General features: G+C 41.0%; 1 protein-coding gene across 1 annotated transcript; it reads right to left on the bottom strand.

Annotated features, from left to right (window-relative positions):
* Positions 1-87: 87 nt before the first annotated feature.
* LOC111016299 (S-adenosyl-L-methionine-dependent methyltransferases superfamily protein) lies at positions 88-4,362 on the bottom strand. Its single transcript, XM_022291632.2, has 6 exons — positions 3,444-4,362; positions 1,813-2,023; positions 1,427-1,724; positions 709-1,101; positions 544-621; positions 88-457 (listed from the first exon to the last, which is right to left on the bottom strand). The coding sequence occupies exons 1-6, from the start codon at positions 4,104-4,106 to the stop codon at positions 199-201; spliced, it is 1,902 nt and encodes a 633-aa protein (XP_022147324.1). The 5' UTR covers positions 4,107-4,362; the 3' UTR covers positions 88-198.
* Between the last annotated feature and the right edge of the window lie 18,746 nt (positions 4,363-23,108).

Raw genomic sequence — 23,108 nt, 5'->3', positions numbered from 1 at the left:
CGACTCCGACAATTTCATTGACATTTAATCATCAGCTATATCAGGTAATATGATCCAACCTCGGAAAGTCCCTTCACAAAAAATGGGTAGTGAAACAAAAAAATGAATTTGTAATCAGAGTTATTAACCCCAAAGATTAGGAAAGGGACAAAAGAATGAAAAAGGAACAGAACTATGAATTGAAACATTGAGACTCTGCTAGCTCTTAGAAGATGTCTGCTTTTCTTGTTGATTTTCTTCTTCAGGTGCAGGTGAAGTCCAATACTGCTTGGTTGCCACTAATATCTTCTCTCTCTGATGGGGTCCTTTCTCATGGTCTGCAATTCTGCAATCCCATTGCATAGCCTCTGCAATGTTCTTGACCTCCACCAGCACATCCACATCGTCTCTGAGGATCACACTGCCCTGTGGCCGAAGAATCCTGTCCATTTCCAGCAGAATGTCCTCCATATCACATCTGCAACTCAGGTACAATTTCCTCGCAAGTTAATTTACGAACTTGAAACTCTGAAAGAATCTTGTAATATGCATGGTCTAATTTACCTATCCTTGTACAGACTGAAGATGGAGTCGCCATGAATGAAGTCGTACGTCCGAGGATAAGTTGACATCGCCTCGCACCTAAGATCGATTGCATTTATCAAGTTAATTTAGCTGCAGTGAGGGGATTTATATGGTGAGAGTGAGGGATGGAGAGCTCCTACTTACCAATTTTGGTATGTTCCAATGAGTCCCCGTTCATAGATGACTCCAAGGGTGTTAAAGTCAGCTTCGACGGGGACGGCATTCATAACCCACAGAGGGTAGTCGACAAGGGCAGCTGCAAAGCCACCCAAGAACGAGTTCATGTCGAGCAAATTACGGTACCTCCCTGGCTCAGCAAGCTGGTTGTCCAAAGCCTTGTAATGTGCTACTCTCTTTCTCCATAACTCTGTGTTTTCAGTGAAGTTTTGTGCTGTGATTTGTTTTAAACTCCCGCTGCTTATTCTTGGTGGAACAGAAGTCAGCCTCTCTGGCCAATTGGGCAGCTTCCCACCAGCTGTTTCTTTTATGTCAGACACTTCAGGAAGTGGGGTCAAACAAGGCTCCATTTTAGTGTACCTGCATTTGGACAAGTGAAAAAACAAGGTAAGTATAATAGAAAAGAAGATGGAATATGCTCTCTCTCTCTCTCTGTCCATAGTTTTATCCAATTGGGGAATTGATTTCTGCTGATTCTTGGCAACCAATCCAAGCTTAGAATAAAGACCCCCCACAGGTTTAATTTTTGAGGGCTTGAGCGTCTTTTTGGACATCGAACTTTTCGATCACTTTGGTTTTGGTATCATTGCCAAAGTATTCTGCAAGCCAAAGTGTTCACTTGCAGACCATGCCTTTTAGCTTGAAAATCTCTAGAGAAAAGAAACAAGATAAACAGTTTACGAACCATGCGGTATCGGGGTCCTGTCCCTGGCAGAAGTTGGGGAATTTGAAGACCTTGCGATTCTTTTTACAGTGAATGTGGTTGGATGGTTTCTGCCAAATGGCAATATCATCCTTCTGTTTCAACTTTTTCCAGCAAAGGCTTTTCGCCACAGCTTCGATTTTGGACTGCTCATCTTTGAGATCCTCGGTCGTTCTGTTCCAACCTTTCCAGTGGCTTTCCCAGTTTATCGGTGGCCCGGAGAGAATCCAATAGCCACCAGGCCGCAGAATTCTATCGACCTCGATCAGATACATCCCTTCTGCTCAACACAGAACAATATGGTTTGGAATGGAAATGAATGAATGAGAATACAGGCAATATTTATTGGAAGAAAGAAGTAGAAATACCAGATTGAGCCCAGGGGATGAGGCAGCGAGAGCAGTGAGCCATGTCAAAGGCTCGAGAAGGATATGGGAGTCTGATGGAAGCAAGAACTCCGATCAAAGCGGGAACCCCACGCTCGAGTGCAAATTGGACTTGTGCCTCATGAGTGTCTCTTGGTGCAAATGACATTGTAACTATTTTCCTTGACAATAAGTATGCCCCCCAACTTGCCACCTGACCAAAAGGAAAAGAAAAACCGATGATTGATATAGACTTCAAATTCTCCTTGTATCTTATAAAATTAAAAATTTCAGGTAAATATGACATTGCACACACATTTGGCTCCCTTGAACGAGCGAGAATATGTTATGGTAGTCAAACATGTCGGGGTGGGAGATTCAACTCACAAGAGTAAAAAAAAAAGAACTTGAATGTACTGTTAATGGAGAAACTGTTTCAAAAGATTAAAAAAAAAACTTGCGTTCAAATTAGCATTAAAAGAAAAGATTATTATCTTTAATTTTTGAGGAAAAAATTAAAAGAAGAGATTATTGACAGCATTATATCCATTTATATGATTTTATTCCCACTTATGTGAGAAAATGGTACACGTCAAATCATAAAAACTTAATAAACTTTTGGATAATTAGACACAAATTTTTTTTTGAGAACAGATAATAAGACACAATTATTAACCCATCACCAACAACTATATGAATAGATAAATAAATAATAATTAATATATATATATAGAGAGAGAGAGAACAGCTTCTGTACCCTGTTTGAAAAAAACTATGTTCCATTATTTTTCAGTTTTTTTCAACTTTAGTTGCTGAGGTCAACACATTTAATGCATTATTCAATTTTGTTTCAGATTACCATATATATTCCATAATACTGCCAATATTTCCTTCCAAATGCCAAAATATATATATATATATATATATATATATATATAATATTATTAAATCACTAAAGTTAAAGTATATTTGCTACAATCACATGCATCCACATGTACATATAAGCACAATATTTCTAAAATTCATCCATACCATATATAACTAAAATTACGTAAGAACCCACAAAATAAAATAAAATAAAAATAAATAAATAAATAATGATGCTAGAAATATTTTCCCACATATATCAAATTCACGACGTGCGTGTCACCTATCTATTGGTCGGTGCCGCCTTTCACTCACCTAACGTTACGTCTATCAACACTAGTCAAAATAGTCACCAAAAGTTAATTTTTTTCAAAAGAGAAAAAAAGAAGCATTTAAAGAAAATTTTATATTATTTTTTTGCATTACTCTTTTTTTAAAAAACAATTCGTAAAATAATATAATTTCCTTATTGGCAGAGTCACCCGACTCAGCCCCCACTAATAACAAATAAGATATTTGAAATTTTCCATTATTAAATGGAAAATCCCATTGATCCTATTATGGGAATTATGAAAATATAAGGAAAGAAATCAATTTCCGGATATTTTCCTATCAAATATTTAATTCAATTCACTGAAAATGACCCGCTTTGACGGATGAGTCAAGCCGGCCGGTTTGACTGGCCAATGGAGCAATGTACGAGGACCACATTACGATTAAACCGGCCGGTTCGATAAGGAAATATTAGTTGAAAATTCGTTACGTACCCCACAGCCGGTGTCAACGGCGGTTCTAATGGAGCCGTCGGCGAGATTGATCAATTTTCCGATATCGTCGATGTAGGCGTCGGCGCCGCGGGGGAACATGGTGCCGCCGCCTGGGAATCTGAACCGGTCGTTCTCGAACCGGACCCAATTCTGATTCTTCTTCTCCACCGTCAATTCCTTGTGCGGCACGTTCGCGAACCAGGCGAAATCCCGGCTCTCCGGCCACCGGAACGGCACCGTGTACCCATTCGGCGGCGGAATCCGGCACTTCAGAATCTCGCCGGCGACCGGGCAGTGCCTTTCCCGGTAAATCAATCTGTCCCGGTCGAATTTGAGCGACCTTTCGCGGTCCTCGCAGGGGGTGTACTCGGAGAGCTTCGAGTCGCACGGCGGGAGTTGAGGTCGACGCGCCGTCGGGATCGCCGGGAGTTGGTCGGCCGTGTGATGGGCAGTGAAATCGAGGTCGACCACGGTGGTGACGACGGCGGCGGCGGCGGCGGCGGCCGTGGTGGTGCAGGCTTCGTAATTGACGCCGGAGAAGACGGCGCTTTTTCCGACGGAGTGTTGCCAGACGGCGACGAGGTAAAAGGCGGCGCAGAGGATGACGATTAAAGTGACTGTGTAAAGATTGAGTCTCCCGGTTTTGAAAGCGAACGACGCCATTGAAATTGGTTCAAGAAACAGAGGCTGTTTCTCTCTCTAAAATTTTGGGTTAATTTTCATCAAAGAGAGAGAGAGAGAGAGAGAGAAAGAAGAAGAAGGTTGAAGGAATTGGGTGGGATTTGGACTTTTTAAGGTGGGGGAGGTGACGACTGAGGGAGTCCAAAAAGATGAGAGAGAGAGGGCGGCGCCTGGGAAACACGCGCCGCCGTGTTATGGTGGAGAGAGAAATTCTTTTACAGAGAATTAATTTTGGTTTTCTCGATTCTCTCTATTTCTATTCCTAATTCCTTTGATGGGGAAGTTCTTGTTCTTGAAATTCGAGATTTTTACTTTTTTTTTTTCAGATAATTTCAAACAGTCGCGTTATTCGATTACGCCGTCTTAATTTTGTTTACTTTAATCTATTTTGTCTTTTTTTATTCCTCAATAAATGATTAGACTAAAAATATGTTCATTTTTCAATTAAAATATTATTTTATTATTTTATAACAAAATTTCGTAGGAAAATACCACGAGAAATCTATGAAGATCGAATTAAGTCTCAAGAAGAGAATCGATACCAATTACAGATTTCATGTTGGACCTGGTACTCATAATGAAAATTACGATCAAGGATTACTCCATCAACCATCATATACTTCACATATCATCATTCATGATTTTTTTTTTTAAAATACAAAAGTTCAGTAGTCTTCCTACGATTAGTGGATTGTGCAGTTATTGAAATATTTATTTTGTATTTCTACTTTTAGTTTTTGTCCAGCGTAGCATTAAGCTTTCAATATATTCGTTGTGCTTTCAATACTAATTTTAAAAATTGATTATTTTGACATTTTTATCACAATTTGAACATGACATTGTACTTAATATATTTTTTAGATGGTAGACATAATTTAAACCAATGAATTTCTACTGTGTATAGGATTCGTTTCAATTTTTCAAATGGAAATCAAAATAGTTATTTTTTTAAATGAACCTCTTAAAATTATAGAGTCTATAATGAACCAAAGTTAAAAGTATATAGAGATTTTTATGGATGAGAAAATCTCAATCCCCTTTATTCAAAACGAGAAGATCTTGTAGATTGAGATAACCAAATTTATTAGATGTATCAGTATTCGAATTCCACACAGGATTCAACTTCTATAAATTATAATTAGGGAAGTAAGTCAAACCCTACAAATCGCTACTCGTTGCTATGCTCACAACACCCTACACTTTACACTCGACGATGATTGTCTTTCGAGAAGGATGGTAAATCGAGAGTTATTCTTTTTCGGGATGGGATGGTTGAAGGTGATGAATTGTTAAATAAAAATTAAGCATGTTATTTATTCTATTATGATGTTCAAATTTGACGTAAATTAATTATTTCCTATGTTTTATACTTGAGAAAATTATTTGTTTGATGTCCAAACAAAAAACCTCCGGGGGCATGGGTAAGCTAATCAACATGGGTAAAAGCTAATCAACAGCTGGTCAAGGAACTCGAGTCAATGAAAAGCCAAATAGGATAAAAACTCATAGGAAGTACCATTGGCGATGTATCCGTATTCGAATTCCACAATCCTAGAGGATCAAGATTCAACTTCTATAAATAGGAAAGTAAGTCAATTTGAAGAGGGCAACAAATATGCTCACAACACCCTACTTTATTTGAGGGGGATGTTGTTGAGTTCTTACGCTTTCATGTCTACAACTCAGTTCATCCGATTATTACAGGGATGAACCTAATCCAGAATATGAACCATAAAAGAAAATACCGATTAAACCGATCATTGTAATACCAGTTACGGTACCTATTATCAAAAGAGGTAGAGACAGAAACAATCATAGATAATTATGAGATGATATCCTTCCGAATGAGATAAAAGATAATTCGTACTATTATTTAGTATTTTCTTTTATTTAATTGAAGAAATAATTGGAAAATAAAACAGCAAGGAGCCTTGCCACACATGCTTGGTCTTGTCGATCCCTTTTTGACGGAATTCCAGACTAAATTTATGCATCAACAGATATTAAAATGAACATTTTAAAAGTAGAGAACAAATATAAACCAACATTAAAAGTATAATGATTAAAATATTATTTTAATTTTTACCCACCTAAATAATTTATTTCTGATTCTTAAACGAATCACTGCAAAAAAAAAAAAAAAAGTGCAATTTTGAAACTGATTATTTAACAATTTTTTTGTTTGTTAATAGATAAATATCTATTTTAATATCGAATTTATTAATTTTTTTTCAAGAAACAACTCTTAATTTGGAAACAAGTCTTCTTAAGATAAAGCCAAATTACATTATGGAATGTTGAGCTAATATAGAGTAACCCATAACATTGTGTACAAAATTAGTATATGATAATATGGAAAGTTGAGCTAATATAGATCAATCCATAACATTGTGTATAAAATTATATATAATACTTTAATTTTTAGATATATATGTAAATTTTAGGTCATTATAATTATTTTCCTTTTCAAGTTTAAATAATATGGCCTTTTCAAAAAAAAAAAACGTTTAATATATATATATATATATAAACAATATGGTGGGATGGAAATTCAAACTTTAATCTTGTGGAGTTTTTTCTCTCTAATATCGTGAACTGATTGAGTTAGTTAAGTGACAATATTTCGAACATTGTGACTAGTTATTTTGGTTAGTTGTCAAAATGTATCCCGACACTTAATTAGATAAAGTTTAGACTTAAAAGATAAAGGATCGAGAACAACTTTAACAACAAGATTGAGTGGACTAAAATACTAGTACTAAAACCATTCATCAAAATGCGTAGTTCATTAAATTAATTGTCGTCTAGAAGTGGCAACAGGAAATAGGAAAAAAAAACATTATTATTATTAAATTTAGGTTAAAATATTATTTTGGTACATGTACTTTCAACTTTGGTTAATTTTAGTCCAGTACTTTTAAAATGTTTATTTCAATCTCTATATATTTTATCTTTCAAAAGTAAAAATTTTGGTCTCTTAATTTGTTTATTCTCATTTTTTCTATCACGATTTCAACACGATACTATATTTAATATATTTATTGAAATGTAATCACGGGTTTATATTAAAGAGATTATGTTATATGTAAAATTTATATTAAAATTTTGTAAATAAAGACAAAAAAAAATTATTAATTTTTTAAAATATAAAGATCAAAACAAATATTTTAGAAAAATTCAGAAACTAAATAGAATCAAAATTGAAATTACAGATATCAATAAATCAAACCGGCAATTACATTGACCAAAAACCTTAAATTTAAATTAAAAAATATATATATATAAGGGAAAAAAAATGGTTGCATGAGGCTGAGAGTTACGTTGATTTTGATGGAGGTGGAGCACGTGGGGTAGCGATACGGTGCGGACCCGCTCACACCGGAAATTGGGTCCGTGTGGGCCCCACGTAGATCGAACCGGTCCAATACGGTCATGATATTTTTGCTTCGCTATGTGATATGTTTTGACTTTTTTTTCTTTTTTTTTTTAAATTAAATTAAATTTATTATAATTTTGAGCACTGATTAAGAAGTAGCCACCACGCAACTCTCACCTCCCTACGTTTCCATTTCATTGCACCACTTTTTTTTTTTTTGTTTGTTTGTTTTCTCTCTTTAATAATTGTTCAATTTAAACTATAAATTTTGTTCCTATTAATCGAATAGAGGTGTAATGTTTTAATTTAGTCCTTGAAATTTTGAAAGTTTCAACTTTATCGATTGATTCAATTAAACGTCTTTTTCAATATAAAATGTAAGATGAAAAATCGAACTCATAAATTTATTTGGTATAAATAGATACTTTAACGTGTTGATTTAGATTTAATTATTGAGAATAAGCTAATATTTTATGCTTATCAAATTGTGTTGGTTGGTTGTATTAGAATTTAAAGATTGAGTAAAGAATGTAAGAAAATAAATGAATTTCTTCCCTAAAATTTACTAAATTTTATGAACTAAATTGAAACTGGGCTTTATTGCAAATTGTATGGACTAAATTGAAAATTGTAAAATACCGACAAAATTTTATAATTCAACATTTACTGTATTTTTTTGTTTTTTTAAACAAACATTTATTTTATTAATATCTAAACTCTTAAAAAGGTTTATTTTAACTCCTAACTATTTTTATCGACTAAAATTTTAAAATATCTATTTTTTCAAAAGGAAAAATAATAATCGGTATTTGTTATATTTTGATAATTAATGTATGTGCACGCAATCCTCGCATCCAATCTACATAGCTTTGATGAATGTCTTTTTTTTTTTTAAGTTATGTTTAAAAAAAATCTATGATTATTTTTTAAAGTTGATAGGCTAAATTAGATATTTTAATGATTTTACCACCGAAAACAAATAATAAATTTGCTTGGTTGTATTGTATTATTGTGCACCCAATTTGAGTAGAAACCCATCTGTATAATTGTATTTATACCAAAATCCGTTCCTTCATAATTATTATCAATCATTTTAATTTTCTAAAAAAAATTTTAATTTCTGTAACCAATTATTTCATTCATTTTTCATGATATTCTATGTTGTAAAATAAATATTTAGTTGTTTACTTTAAAAATCACACCATTATTAATCTTATACGTTACAATATAGTAATTTTAAATTAAAGCAAAAATATATGAAATGAATAGAATACACGTTCACATTTATATATATATATATATATATATATATATATATATATATATATTTTTTTTTTTACAATAATATTAAATTTTCACATTCATTGGACTTACAGAAAAACCATTTGTTAGTTTTTCACAAGTAATTTAACCAAAAAAAAACCATGTATATATTAGGTCTTCTTTTTTTATATTTAAATTTTGACGGATAATTTTACAATTTGAAAATCTTGTTCCAACTTATTATTTCTATAAATGATAAGATTTAGTAAATTCATCCGTACATTTTAAACACAACATGATCTTAATCCAAATATTTCACTGGACCGTTCAATCTATCAACAATAAGTTGTGCATGCAAAATACAAGTATGTTGTAAACGAAAGTTAAGGATGGATGAGTTTTGAAAGAAAAAAAAAATTTATTAAATAAGCAAAATAAAATTTTACACAAATTTGAAGTATATCAAACTTTGGAGACTTTTTTTCAGAAAAAAAAATGAAATAAAATATGCCATTAAAATTATAGTCTAATAAATAAACTACCATAAAAGGTCGCATCGCAGTAATCAAAATAGTTTTTTAATTTCCAAAAAGGAGTGCGCTAAAATTTAAGCAGATTTGTTATTTTAAATAAATGAATATAAAAATTAAATTTAATGTTGTGACCTCTCCGCCCACGCGACTCGCCGGCGCGTGAATTTACGGCGCCGGCGACATCCCATAGCTGCAGAAAACGCCTCGTACAGCGCCCATGTGCTCCGCCTAACGGCTCCACCTTACTCCCAACAATAAACCAACTAATCACAATAATTTTACCTTTTTTTATTTTCTAAAGAATCATCATTATATTAGAATATTATTACTTCATAAAAATTATAATTATCACGATAAATTCATGGGTCGTATAGAATGTGTTATTGATCAACTTTTACACCTTATTGTAGCTTCTTCTAAAAAAATATCGTGTATAGAGACATGATCAACTTCTTTACTTGAATCCACCTGCAAAATATTTTTTTACTTTATGAAATTATTGATCAACTGAGTTTCATTACATATCGTAGGTTTGAGATGACGACTAATTTTGAAACTCAGAAATGTTATTATTACGAAATTATGTTGCATAATAATTGAACAAATATGATAGTCCTAAAAAGTTGCATAAGTATGGTGGGTTATATCTACATCCACGAAGACTTATTTGATCCTATTGCACGACATGATTATTAAAATAAAAAAATAAATAAAAAATGATTGGTTTTGTGATTGTGTTGAAGTATTTTTATTAATGACAATCGTATAAATATAGATATATATTTAATTATTTATTGTTGATGCAAAATATTGGACTTTCGAAATCTACCAAATTTACATCAATCTTAAAGGATAAAAAAGATTCGACAGACCTGCAAAATAGAAAGGTTATGAGCTACACACGATTCGAAGCTTAAGTTAGAATTAGAGTTTTATGTAGTATATTTTCTTCTTTTGAATATATGATATCCTCTCTTAGAATTCTGGTATGCATATGTATATATAAATGAACTAAATATAGATTCACAAATTATGATCTAAATAATAATTGTGCACGAACATAACTAGACATTTTTATATTAGCAAGGGGTAGAGGTTTTTAAATTCTATATTTTGAGAGAATGAACGCAACTTTAAGACACATGGGTGTTTCTCATCTTACATCCGACCCCAACTATTTTACATTTTTCTATAGTAATGTTTATGCTCGTGCTACTATTTGATGATATAGTGTTCATTATTGCTCCTGACCTTGATATATAGGGTTTGCTTGAGATTTATTTTCATAAATGAGTTGTTATGTTTTGTCTTGGTACGTGGTGTTGTTGTTATTTGTCTATTTCAGTTGCACTGTTGACTTTCTCGTCAATGTTTCTGGCACCTTAATTATCAGCAAGTCTCTTTGTTAATGTCGGACATTTGCGGGAAAAAAAAGGTTTTTAAATTAATTATTTTTACATAATTTGCAATCTAAAATGAATTAAGGGAGACAATTGGCCATTGGTAGCATATTTTTATACATGTTGGGACTTTATTTATTATTTATTTTTATTTTTAATTAGCGAAAGAAGGTAATAATATACTTTTCTTTGATTTGGAGGATAGCTATCTTTGAGTTGTGGATCACTTTGTTTGGAGTCTATGGTGGGCCCTAAAAGCCCTTAGAAGGGAAAGTGTGGCCAAGGGCTTTCTTGTCAATTAACTTGCCAATAAATTTTGGTATCATGTTTTGTGTTTTACTTTGCCCTCTTAGTTTTCATTTCACATGGATTTTTAATCATATTTAACATCATTTATTAATGATATAAACCATTGAAATTTTTTATACCTTAACTAATTGAGTTATGATCAAGTTGACATTAAATTTATGCGTTGAAGTTGAAGTTTAGAGAGGGAGTTATAGTTTTTTTTTCTCTTTCTAAAAACATATAGATAAAATTAATGCAATTGAGTAAAAGATTGTAAGGTAGTATTGTATTGTATTAAATATAAAAACTATTTTAATAATTATTTTATTGATAGGTCTAAATTTATGCTTCAAGAGTTATTGCATCTACAAATATACAATATTATAATTTGAGTAAATTGCAAGGGATGCCCTTGCACTTTTTTGCACATGCCTAATATATATGCCAATGTTTCAAAGATTTTTTTTTTGTCAGTCTCAACATGATTCAATTGATCGCAGGAAATGTATCCATTCCATCCATGTACGTGAGTCCCAAGGAAATCAAGGTCGCAGCCTTCTATTGAGCAACTAGCACTTGCACCTCGCTGAATCCTTACCCCACATATTGTTGAACTAAAAAAAAAACTATCTTCTTTTTATCCATTCAAGTCGTTGAAAAATTATGGAAAAAAGCAAACTTTCGACCTTTTGAGAGGATCAAAATGTCTTTACCACTAAACCATGCTCATGTCGTGTAACTTTTGTTTGATGTGTTACAAATTTTCATTAGTTTTTCTTTTTTTTTTAGGAATACAAAATTTTCATTGGTTTCGATATATATTCAGAAAATTTTAATTTTCAATTTTCTAACATGTTGCAAAATGCCAAGAATAACTTATTTTTCAATGAAGGCATCCATAACCGAGAGATGTAAACATGTAATAACCATAAGCGGGCCTGGGCCTGATAATCTCACGAGATGGGGGCGACAGAGCCTAATGGCCCATTACACGTTATCATAATGGGCCTCCTGGCCCATTTGTGACTAATGGAATACCTCATTAAACCCTTCCCTTTTCATTAGAATTTAGACAACCCATTTTAATGTCGTTAAAACACAATTTAAAAGGAAAAGAAAAAAAAAAAAGGAGGGATGGAGAAACAAAAATGTTACACTTGGAATTTACAAAAATTTATTTGGAAATTGTTTTAAAAACCACTTTTTTTTTTTCAAAATTACTTCTAAGAATTGTAGGTTAAATTGCAAATTTAGTAACCATATTTTAGGCAAAGTTTCAATTTGGTCCCTATGATTTTAAAAGTTTCAATTTAATCCTCATGATTTTGATTTATCTTCAATTTAATTCTTAAAATTTTAAAAAAGTTTAAAAGTTTCATATTAGTCCCTTGTTCTCATAAGTCTTCCATATATTGTGTTTTATACCCACCTGAAAAACCACCCTATTTTATCTTTTTTTTTTCCAGCCCTAAAATCTAATACACTCAACTAATAAAGTTACCCAAATAAAAAACTCCTACGAAAAAACAAAAAATTATTAGTATGACAACAACAAACACGATTGGTAAAGTTGACTCAACTATAGTTACCAAATCGAAACTTTTGAAACCACAGGTACTAAATGAAACTAAGTCCAAACTACATGGACCAAATTAAAACTAAGTCAAAATCATAGGTGTTTGGGGAAGAGAATACCCTGGACACGTGGAGGACCACTATTGGTGCTCCAAGATGACTCATGAGTCATGCCCAGCTCGGACCGTCGAGATCACCACCACTAGTGTTGACAGATGCTAAGTATGAGGGCCGAGGTGGACCTGGCCAAGGTTCGATCTACCGGGAAGCTCGGTGGGGGCCGATGTGAGCTACTGTCAGCAGCGTGATTATCGGGTGTAATCGTCAGTCCCGAGATTACCGGGTGTAACCGCCGCGAGATTAGCGGGACTACCACCCATAAGTAGAGGACCTCACTCCACGATCAGGTACGATGATTCTTTGACCTCGAACTAAACTGGGAATCCGACCTATACTGACTTGATCGTCGGAGTGCTCACCTTTTTGTGCAGGTCCGCCCAAGTGTTCAGATTGGTCCGGAGACCGAGTTCGAGCTGTAATCAGAAATACACTGTTGTGCATATCCTTGCATAAACATTTGGCGCCGTCTGTGGGGACGACAATCTAAGTCATCCCAATTCTTTTAAACCAACACGCAAGCGAAAATGGTTCAACCCGCAAACTCGACCAATACGGCAGATCGAAGGACCCTAGCTGCCAGCGATGCCCACCAGAGGGAGGTCGGAGCAGCAGTGGTAGAGGGGCAAGGTCACGACGGCCTAGCAACAGAACCCCTCCGCAGGTCGGCACGAATCACCGTGCCTGTTCTACCACCTGCGCACCCCCCAAGGACATCCAAGGCCACCCGTGGCCGAGGTGGAACCTCTAAGAAGGGCGCCCGGGGTCCAGCCCCGACCCCGACAAGTGAGAACTTGGACGCACTCCAGAGAGAAATGGAGGCAATGCGCACAAAAATGCGGTCCATGGAGGAAATGTATAACGAAATGATATTAGCTGCAGGCGCAGGGTCCCGATCTGAGAACCGAGTGACGCGCGCTGGCATACGCGAGCAAAGGGGTTCCCACCTCGGCCTAGTCGAGGAGGAACATCCCGAAGACAACGAGAGCGAGGGACACACTCGCCAGAGAGGAGACCTTCGTGAACACCTCAACAGAAAGAGAGGCACATCTCTCTGAAAAAGACAGTCACCATCCCGCTCACACAGGAGCTCCAACCAGCAGGCTGAATCCTCTCGCAACCCAGCAACTCCTACAGGAGTGATTACAAGGGAGGAGTTCGACCAGCTGAGGGGCCAGCTCGACGCTCAGGTGGAGGCCTTAAAGGTCAAATGTGAGCAGAAAGAAGGTCCACTGAACGATGGCGACTTGGGAGAATCGCCCTTCACCTCGGACGTTTTGGAAGCACCGATCCCTCCGAAGTTCAAAGCTCCTACCGTGAAACCTTATGATGGGTCGAAGGACCCCAAGGATTATGTTGAGGTCTTTGAAGGCCTCATGGATTTCCAAGCGGCATCAGACGCAATCAAATGCCGCGCCTTTCAGATCGCGCTTACTGGCAGCGCGCGATTGTGGTATCAGAGACTGCCAGCCAGGTCGATCTCGACCTACTCTCAGCTGAGAAGGGAGTTCCTCGCCCAGTTCTCTTCTTGGCATTATGACAAAAAGACAACGACCCATCTCGCCACCATCAGACAGAAGGAGGGTGAGACGCTGCGAGAATATGTCACCAGATTCCAAGAGGAGCAATTGAAGGTCACACACTGCTCCGATGACTCGGCCATGTGTTATTTTCTCACCGGTCTAGCCGACGAAGCCCTCACGGTGAAACTTGGAGAGGAGGCCCCGTCCACCTTCGCTGAGGTGCTTCAGAAGGCGAAGAAAGTCATCGATGGACAGGAGCTCCTCCGAACCAAAACCGGCCGATCAGAACGAAAGATCGGCCGGGGAAGAAGTGGAAAAGATATAGAAAAGGCAGATCCCAAGTCCAAGGACAAGGGATCCTTTTCCAGCGGCCGAGCTGAGTATCGAAGGGCAGAGAACGGACCTACCAGGAGCCGGCCTTACGAACGCTTCACCCCGACCACGATTCCAATTTCCGAGATCCTAACGAACATCGAGGAGTCTGGAATGGAAAAACTACTCAAACGTCCTGAGAAGCTTCGGGGAGCTCCGGAGAGGCGCAGCAAGGACAAGTATTGCCGCTTCCATCGGGAGCACGGCCATAACACGTCGGACTACTGGGAGTTGAAGCGCCAAATTGAGGATCTAATTCAAGATGGCTACTTCAAGAAATTTGTGGGAAAGCCCAGGATCAGCTCGGCAGAAAAAAAGGAAGAGCGGAAGCGTTCGAGGACGCCGCCCCGGCGCACTGACCGACCTGCGGTCATCAATACCATTTTCGGAGGGCCAAGCGGGGGTCAGTCCGGACGCAAAAGAAAGGAGTTAGCTCGTGCAGCCAAGCGCGAGGTGTGCATCATCAGGGAGCAGAGGCCGACCTGCCCAATCACCTTCGACGGTGCAGACTTGGAGGAGGTCCACCTGCCCCACAATGATGCACTTGTGATCGCTCCCTTGATTGATCATGTGGTGGTCAGGAGGGTGCTGGTAGACGGAGGCGCATCTGCTAACATCCTGTCCTTACCGACCTACCTCGCCCTGGGATGGACGAGGTCACAATTGAAGAAAAGCCCGACATCGCTGGTTGAGTTCTCTAGAGAATCGGTCATCCCATAGGGTTACATCGACTTGCCGATCACGCTTGGGCAGGACCAAACTCAGGTCACCCAAATGGCCGAGTTCGTGGTAATTGACGGTAGATCGGCCTATAACGCCATCTTTGGGAGACCCATCATCCACTCATTTCGGGCCATTCCCTCGACACTTCATCAAGTTTTGAAGTATTCCACCCCCAATGGCGTGGGCACGGTCCGAGGAGAACAGACCGCTTCGAGGGAGTGCTATGCCTCCGCACTCAAAGGCTCATCGGTCTGCGCCCTTGAAACTCTCGCCAGTAGGGATGGGATGCTCGAGTTCAAAGCCGATCTGCCGAGGAGGGAGTTTGCCGCACCCACTGAGGAGCTCGAGCTTGTTCCTCTGCTTAGTCCCGAGAAGCAAGTAAGCATAGGAACCAAGCTGGGGGCCACCGACAGAGAGGAGCTAATCCACTTCCTCAGATCCAACTCGGACGTCTTTGCGTGGTCCCATGAGGACATGCCTGGCATTGACCCAAAGATTATGACGCATCGCCTCAGCATAGATCCATCATTCCGACCTGTAAAATAAAAAAGAAGACCTATAAACAAGGAGAGGAGTGATGTAATTGTTGAGGAAGTTAGCAAACTTTTGAAAGCTGAATACATAAGAGAAATTTCGTATCCCGAGTGACTCTCCAATGTTGTATTAGTTAAAAAATCTAACGGAAAGTGGAGAATGTGCGTAGACTTTACGAACTTAAATAAGGCATGCCCGAAAGATTGCTTCCCACTGTCGAGGATTGATCAGCTCGTGGACGCCACAGCCGGGCACGAACTGCTCACTTTCATGGATGCCTACTCTGGGTACAACCAAATCAAGATGCATGTCCCGGATCAAAATCATACCGCATTCATAACGGACCAAGGTCTGTACTGTTACAAGGTCATGCCATTCGGTTTAAAGAACGCAGGAGCGACCTACCAGAAAATGGTGAACAAAATGTTCGCCAAGCAGATCGGCCGGAATATGGAAGTGTATGTGGACGACATGCTTGTCAAGAGCAAGCAGTCTAAGTCGCATCTCTCCGATCTGACCGAAGCCTTCGAGGTTCTGAGGACATATCAAATGAAGCTCAACCCAGCTAAATGTGCCTTTGGAGTCTCTTCGGGAAAATTCCTTGGCTTCATGGTGAACAACCGGGGGATCGAGGCAACCCCGAAAAGATTAAAGCCGTGCTCGAGATGGAGGCACCTAAGACGCTGAAACAGCTTCAGTGCCTCAATGGCAGGATTGCGGCCCTGAACCGGTTTGTTTCAAGATCGACAGATAAGTGCCTTCCTTTCTTCAAAGTCTTACGAAAGAAAGGGCCGTTTGAATAGACAGCGGAGTGCGAGCAAGCATTTCAGCAGTTGAAAAGTTACCTCTGCTCGGCACCTTTGCTCGCCAAACCCCTGCCAGGGGACAAGCTCCAGTTGTACTTAGCAGTGTCTGACAGTGCCGTCAGCTCGGCCCTAATTAGGCAAGAGGAAGCGCAGCAAAACCCGATCTACTACACAAGCAAGGCTATGACCGAAGCCGAGACCAGATACCCTCAAATGGAAAAGTTGGCTCTTGCTTTAATCACCTTGGCCCGACGGCTTAGACCATACTTCCAAGCCCATACTGTGGTGGTGCTCACTAACTTGCCCCTAAAAAACATCTTCCGTAAGCCAGAAGCTTCTGGACGCCTGTTGAAGTGGGCAATGGAGCTAAGTGAGTACGACATCCAGTTCGAACCCAGAACTGCGTTGAAAGGACAAGCAGCGGCAGATTTCATAGCCGAACTCACACCACCTTCCGAGCTGAGCAAGTCCGACCTACCGTGGACAATCTATGTCTACGGATCCTCCAACGAGAAGGGGTGCGGGGCCGGGGTCCTCTTGCTCGGACCAGGAGGCAAGCGATTTGAGTATGCCTTGAGGTTCGGCTTCCGAACTTCCAATAACGAGGCTGAGTACGAAGCATTTGTTGCCGGCCTACGAATCGCCAGAGCATTGGGGGCCTCTTGTGTTAAGATCTTCAGCGACTCCCAGCTGGTTGTGAGCCAGATCACGGAAGAGTACTAAGCCAGGGAACCCCGAATGGAGAAGTATTTGGGCAAAGTCAGATCGTACCTCGCCCAATTTCGAACTTACGAGGTAAGCCGGGTTCCCCGAGCAGAAAATTCTAATGCCGACGCCTTGGCCAAGTTAGCATCAGCGTACGAGACTGACCTGGCTAGGTCGGTCCCCGTCGAGATCTTAGATAATCCCTCGATCCCAGAGCCAGATCTGATGGAGATCGGCGCTCCAGAGTCCTCATGGATGGACCCGATTGTGGACTTTATTGGGGGCAATTCACTACAAGACCCCAAGGAGCGCAGAAGGTTGGCCAGGCAAGCAGCAAGGTTCGTGGTCCGAGGTGGAGCGTTGTACCGACGCGGCTTTTCCCTGCCTCTATTGAAATGCCTAACCCCTGAAGAGGGCCTATACGTCCTCAGAGAAATCCACGAAGGAGTGTGCGGCAATCACTCAGGCGCCCGGTCGCTGTCAGCCAAAGTGATCCGACAAGGATACTATTGGCCGACCCTCAGCCAGGACGTCAAGAAGTTCGTTAGAACTTGCGACAATTGCCAACGCTACGGAAACATAATCCACCAACCTCCCGAGCTGCTCACCCCCATCTCGGCCCCGTGGCCATTCGCGCAGTGGGGGGTAGATATCATTGGTCCTTTCCCTTTGGGCAAAGGCCAGACCAAGTTTGTTGTGGTTGCTGTGGACTACTTCACAAAGTGGACCGAGGCCGAGACACTCTCCCACATAACGGAATCCAGAGTCACGTCCTTTGTATGGACAAATATCGTATGTCGCTTTGGTATACCGAAGGCCATTGTGACAGATAATGGGAAGCAGTTTGACAACGCGAAGTTCAAAAGCTTTTTCAGCGAACTTGGCATAAGTCACCTTAGCTCGTCCCCCGCACATCCGCAAGCAAATGGGCAGGTGGAGGCAGTCAACAAGATCATCAAGCGAGGCATCAAACTTAGACTGGACTCCAAGAAAGGCAGGTGGGCCGAGGAACTACCAGAGGTCCTATGGTTGTACCGAACCACCCAAAGAGAATCGACGGGTGAGACCCCGTTCTCCCTGGCTTTCGGCTCCGAAGCTGTAGTCCCGGTTGAGATCAGTATGCCATCTGACAGAGTAGAGCGTTACGAGCCTGCAGCAAATGAGGAAAAACTGCTCCTCAACCTCGACTTGTTGGAAGAAAGAAGAGCAATGGCCCAGCTACGCCTGGCGGAATATCAGGGCAGAATGGCCAGGCATTACAACGCCCGCGTTCGACCTCGGACCTTCCAAGTCGGACATCTGGTCTTAAGGAGGGTCCAAACCCATGTGGGTGCCCTTGACTCGACCTGGGAGGGGCCGTTTGAGGTCAAGGGAATAGTCCGACCTGGGACGTACATATTGGCCGATCTGAAAGGAGACGTCCTCGCGCACCCGTGGAACGCGGAGCACCTGAAGCGTTATTATCCTTGAAATGCCAAAAGGATTTTCAATGGATCTGTAAAAACTGTTTCAAAAAGAATTACGATCGGAATAAATGTGATGATTTAATTTCATGATTTCGAGTTCGACAAGAAATTAAATGGGGGCCACAGACTCCCACACGATCACATTCCAGCAGTCGGTTAAAATCCAATCCTCCAAAACCTAAGGGTACGAGGTGCGATGCCAAAACCACTGACGAACTTAAAATTCAAACCTTCAAGGTAAAGTGGCGATGTGAAAAGTTCAAAATGATCAAGCCTCCGAACTTGAGGGTACGAGGTGTGATATGAAGAACAGCTACGAACTTTAGGGTGCGATATTAAAAAATCCAGAGTTGGTGCAATGCATTGAATACTAGACAGAGATTCGAATTCACAAATTCAAGTATTTTTGAAGGCGCGACCTCAAAAGTACGAGGTGCGAGGTGACATTGGCTTTAACTTAAAGAAAAAGCAAAGAAAGGAAGGCAACAAAGTAAAAACAAACGAGAAGCCTCTTTATTGAATGAAAAGCAGAGCCAAGGCTTATAGACCTTGCAGCTCTTCCCTAACACTTACAAAAGAAGAGAGGAAAGACAGAGAAAAGACTCATGAAAGGTGATCACATAAGAGCCTGCTTGAGGAGCGCCCTCTTGAGTGGTGCCGACCTGATCCTCTTCGAGGTCGGAATAGTCAGAGTCCAGATCTCTGACGTACTTATCCACCAACGCTTGGGGGCCAGGGGTGCCGCTAGGCCCAGACGCCCACTGCTCAGCATACCTCTTCTTCAGACCACCGAGATTGATCTGAAGGTCAGGCATCTCGGAAGCAATGCCCTTCATGAGAAACTTGAAGCCCGTGTCAGAGAAGTCTTTGGCAAATCCATCGAAGTCAGGATGTTGCCTAAACGATTCCTCCAATAGGACTCCGTTGCTGAGACGCTCCTTCACCGTCTCCAGCTCGGCAGTCGCATGCTTCAGCTCCTCCTCCTTCGCTTCAAGCGCCTGGATCATGTCGTCCTTCTCCTTGAGGAGTTGGAACTTCTCCTTCTCCAAGCTCTTGGTGATAGCATGGGCAGCTCGGAGCTGGGCCTTGCGTCTGTCCTCTTCTTTCTTCAGCAGCTCGGTCTTGGCCTCCACCTCGGCCTTCAAAATTTCCACCTCAGAGTGAGCTTTCAGCAGCTCATCCTTCATGGTGGAAGAAGCAGCCTCCAAGGCAGCAGAGAACTCCTCTTCCTCCCTCGCTGCCAGAGCTTCCCTCCCATCCAGCTCGGCCTTCACGGCTAGAACCGATTGAATGGAAGCAATAAACGCCTGAGAAAAGGTACAAAGAAGAAAGTTAGACCGAGCTACCTGTTAGGTAAATTGAGCAAAAATGAAGACACCAATTTTACCTCAGCGGCATAGTCAATGGTCCTCTGCAGGACGGACCCCGGGTCACTTACAAATTTGGACGCTCTTCTAAGGCAGCGGTCCAAACTTGCAGTCGAGATGCGGGACACCTGGTCCCTCACCCCAGAACTTGACGGCTCGACTCTGAACCGTGCTGTCACGTCGGACGTCCCGCCCATCCTGGCCTCAAGATCGTCCACCCGATCTGCGAGCTCGTAGGCAGGGCCCCACGAGCTCCGACCTCCAAGGGGGAGGTGGTCTTCTTCTTCTTCCTCCTTCGCTTCAGAGGGACTTCCTCCCTCACCTCATCGCCCAAGGGCGAGACGTCCACCGCCTCGGTCTGATCCCTGGGACGCTTCTCCCTCGAAGGACCCCCAGAAGACTCCAGCTCGATCACTGGGGCTGGATCTTCCGAGGCTGGCCCTACCACAGCAGAAGTGGTAGGTTTCGAACTCTGGGCGGCCTCAAGAGCATGGGCTCGGCCCTTGGACTTGCGCTTCACGTTGCTTGCGAATCTGCAAACCATGGCTGCAAAACAAAAACAGGAGTCAACACAAAGTTAGAGGAAAAAGGGGGGGAGCAAGCTCGGCATACCGAGTTCGGAGTTCGGCCTTGAGGATTCAATGGGACGAACTGCAGGGTTGTAATCTAGCAGCCCGGACTCAAGCAGCAGCTTGTCGGTCACCAAGGTTCCGACCTTCCTACCCCTCGGGAAATGCTCTTTGTAATATTTCAACGTGTCGAAGGAGGCTTGCGTGAGCTCGGGAACTGGTCGGATTGAAACTGCACAAAGACAAAATTCGAGTCAGACCTGAATAACAAGAAAGAAAGTTATCACAAAAAGTAAGAGCTACTCCGTACCTAGGTTCCCAAACCTAGTGGGAACGTCAAAGAACGAACGACCCGACTCGTCCTTTGCAAGCCATTCCCCGGAAGTGTAGAACCACTTCCTCACCCATCCTTTGATGGAGGTCGGCCCCTTAACTATACCGCCTGCGCCTTTCCTTGCGCACATATAGAACCGACCAGACTTCTTAGCTATCCTTTTCGCTTCGAAGCACGCGAGGAGCTGGTCTACGTCCAACAACTCGGCCTCTTCACTATCCCGAGCTCGTAGCCAAAAAAGGATGGCCAAAGCGAAAATGACACCCCACCCATTGGGGGCCACTTGAGCCGGAGCCAACCCAGTTCGGAAGAGAAATTCTTGGACAAAAGGGTGAAGGGGAAGTCTGAGGCCGTACTCAAACATTTTGAAGTAGAGAGCGACTCATCCCTCTGGAGGATTGTCAGCTCTCTCCCCCTCCTCCGGAATCCTAAGGAGGATGTTCTCAGGGATAGCGAACCCCCTACGAAGGGATCCGAGGTAGTGCTCAGGTATCCTAGAAGGGTATTCCAAACCATGACCCGAGGTGGAGGCATCACTATCCTCCCCGTCATCGGAGAACCTAAAGTTTTCTATCTCCTCGAGCTCAGACTCTAACCTACGAGCTAAATCCTCATCGGATCCTAAGTCGCTGCTAAAAGAGGACGACATGGCAACTACGTTCAAAAGAGAAAGTGAGGGAAGATACCGACCTATCAAGGGTTCGAGCTGCCTTCAGATCGAACTCCAAGAATTCAGGAAACGTAAGGTATGACCTGAAGGATTGGGGGTATTTATAGCTCGTCGGAAAAATTTCTCCACCGTACACGTGTAATCAACGAGCGGCTAGGATCCTCCCGAAGATCCAAAGCGTCGGAATATTTGAATAATCCGACGATAAATCCACCGCAACGGTTATATTTTCCCACGAATAGGAAGTCGCCACGCGTCCAAAGCAAGTCGAATGAACTTCTCTGCCAGGTCGAGATCGGACCAGACAGAGAGGGGGCCAATGTTTGGGGAAGAGAATACCCTGGACACGTGGAGGACCACTATTGGTGCTCCAAGATGACTCATGAGTCATGCCCAGCTCGGACCGCCGAGATCACCACCACTAGCGTTGACAGATGCTAAGTATGAGGGCCGAGGTGGACCTGGCCAAGGTCCGATCTACCGGGAAGCTCGGTGGGGGCCGATGTGAGCTACTGTCAGCGGCGTGATTATCGGGTGTAACCGTCGGTCCCGAGATTACCGGGTGTAACCGCCGCGAGATTAGCGGGACTGCCACCCATAAGTAGAGGACCTCACTCCACGATCAGGTACGATGATTCTTTGACCTCGAACTAAACTGGGAATCCGACCTATACTGACTTGATCGTCGGAGTGCTCACCTTTTTGTGCAGGTCCGCCCGAGTGTTCAGATCGGTCCGGAGACCGAGTTCGAGCTGTAATCAGAAATACACTGTTGTGCATATCCTTGCATAAACAATAGGGATTAAATTGAAACTTTTAAATCCATAAGTATAAAATTCAAATTTCATCTAAACCGCAGAGACCATACTGATAGTTTAATCTATTACAACGATTAGGAAACACTGATAAGTTGTATCAAGTTGACAACATGAATCAAACTCTTGCTATTATTTCGAAGTTGGAGGTTCAGGCCCTCAAAATTTATGTTAACGCCTATAAAAAGTGGGTTAACCCTTAAAAACACAGCAAAGAAAAAATAATTTAAAATGAGCAATAAGTACAATTATTCAAACAATTTCATCAAAATTGTTTATTTTTAAAAGATAATCATTTTATTTCAGAAATAGTTCAAACAAACAAAAAGATATGTCTTGTTGTCTCCACTAGTTAACTCAAAATCCAATCAAAGAAAAAGTTTGCCTCATCTCTCTCTCTCAATAAAATGATTAAAAAAATGGATTTGGATCCTACGTGGATCTGAGTCACCACATAACAACCCATCAACCACATTTCACATACATACTTACAAATATATAGATGGAATAGGGGGAGAGAGGGAAAAAAAACATTACTTTAATGTTCA

Source organism: Momordica charantia (assembly GCF_013281855.1).
Source record: "Momordica charantia cultivar OHB3-1 chromosome 5 unlocalized genomic scaffold, Mcharantia_2.0 BLBB01000005.1, whole genome shotgun sequence".
In the NCBI taxonomy this organism is placed as follows: Eukaryota; Viridiplantae; Streptophyta; class Magnoliopsida; order Cucurbitales; family Cucurbitaceae; genus Momordica; species Momordica charantia.
This window is presented reverse-complemented; position numbering and strand designations above follow the sequence as displayed.

What these genes read in the sequence shown, in the direction of transcription:
- LOC111016299 (XM_022291632.2), bottom strand. Translation starts at nt 4,106, where the DNA reads ATGGCGTCGTTCGCTTTCAAAACCGGGAGACTCAATCTTTACACAGTC. An exon ending in CAGGACCCCGATACCGCATG is followed by an intron (nt 1,102 to 1,426) that starts GTTCGTAAACTG and finishes GTCCAAATGCAG; the next exon opens with GTACACTAAAATGGAGCCTT. An exon ending in ATTGGAACATACCAAAATTG is followed by an intron (nt 622 to 708) that starts GTAAGTAGGAGC and finishes AATCGATCTTAG; the next exon opens with GTGCGAGGCGATGTCAACTT.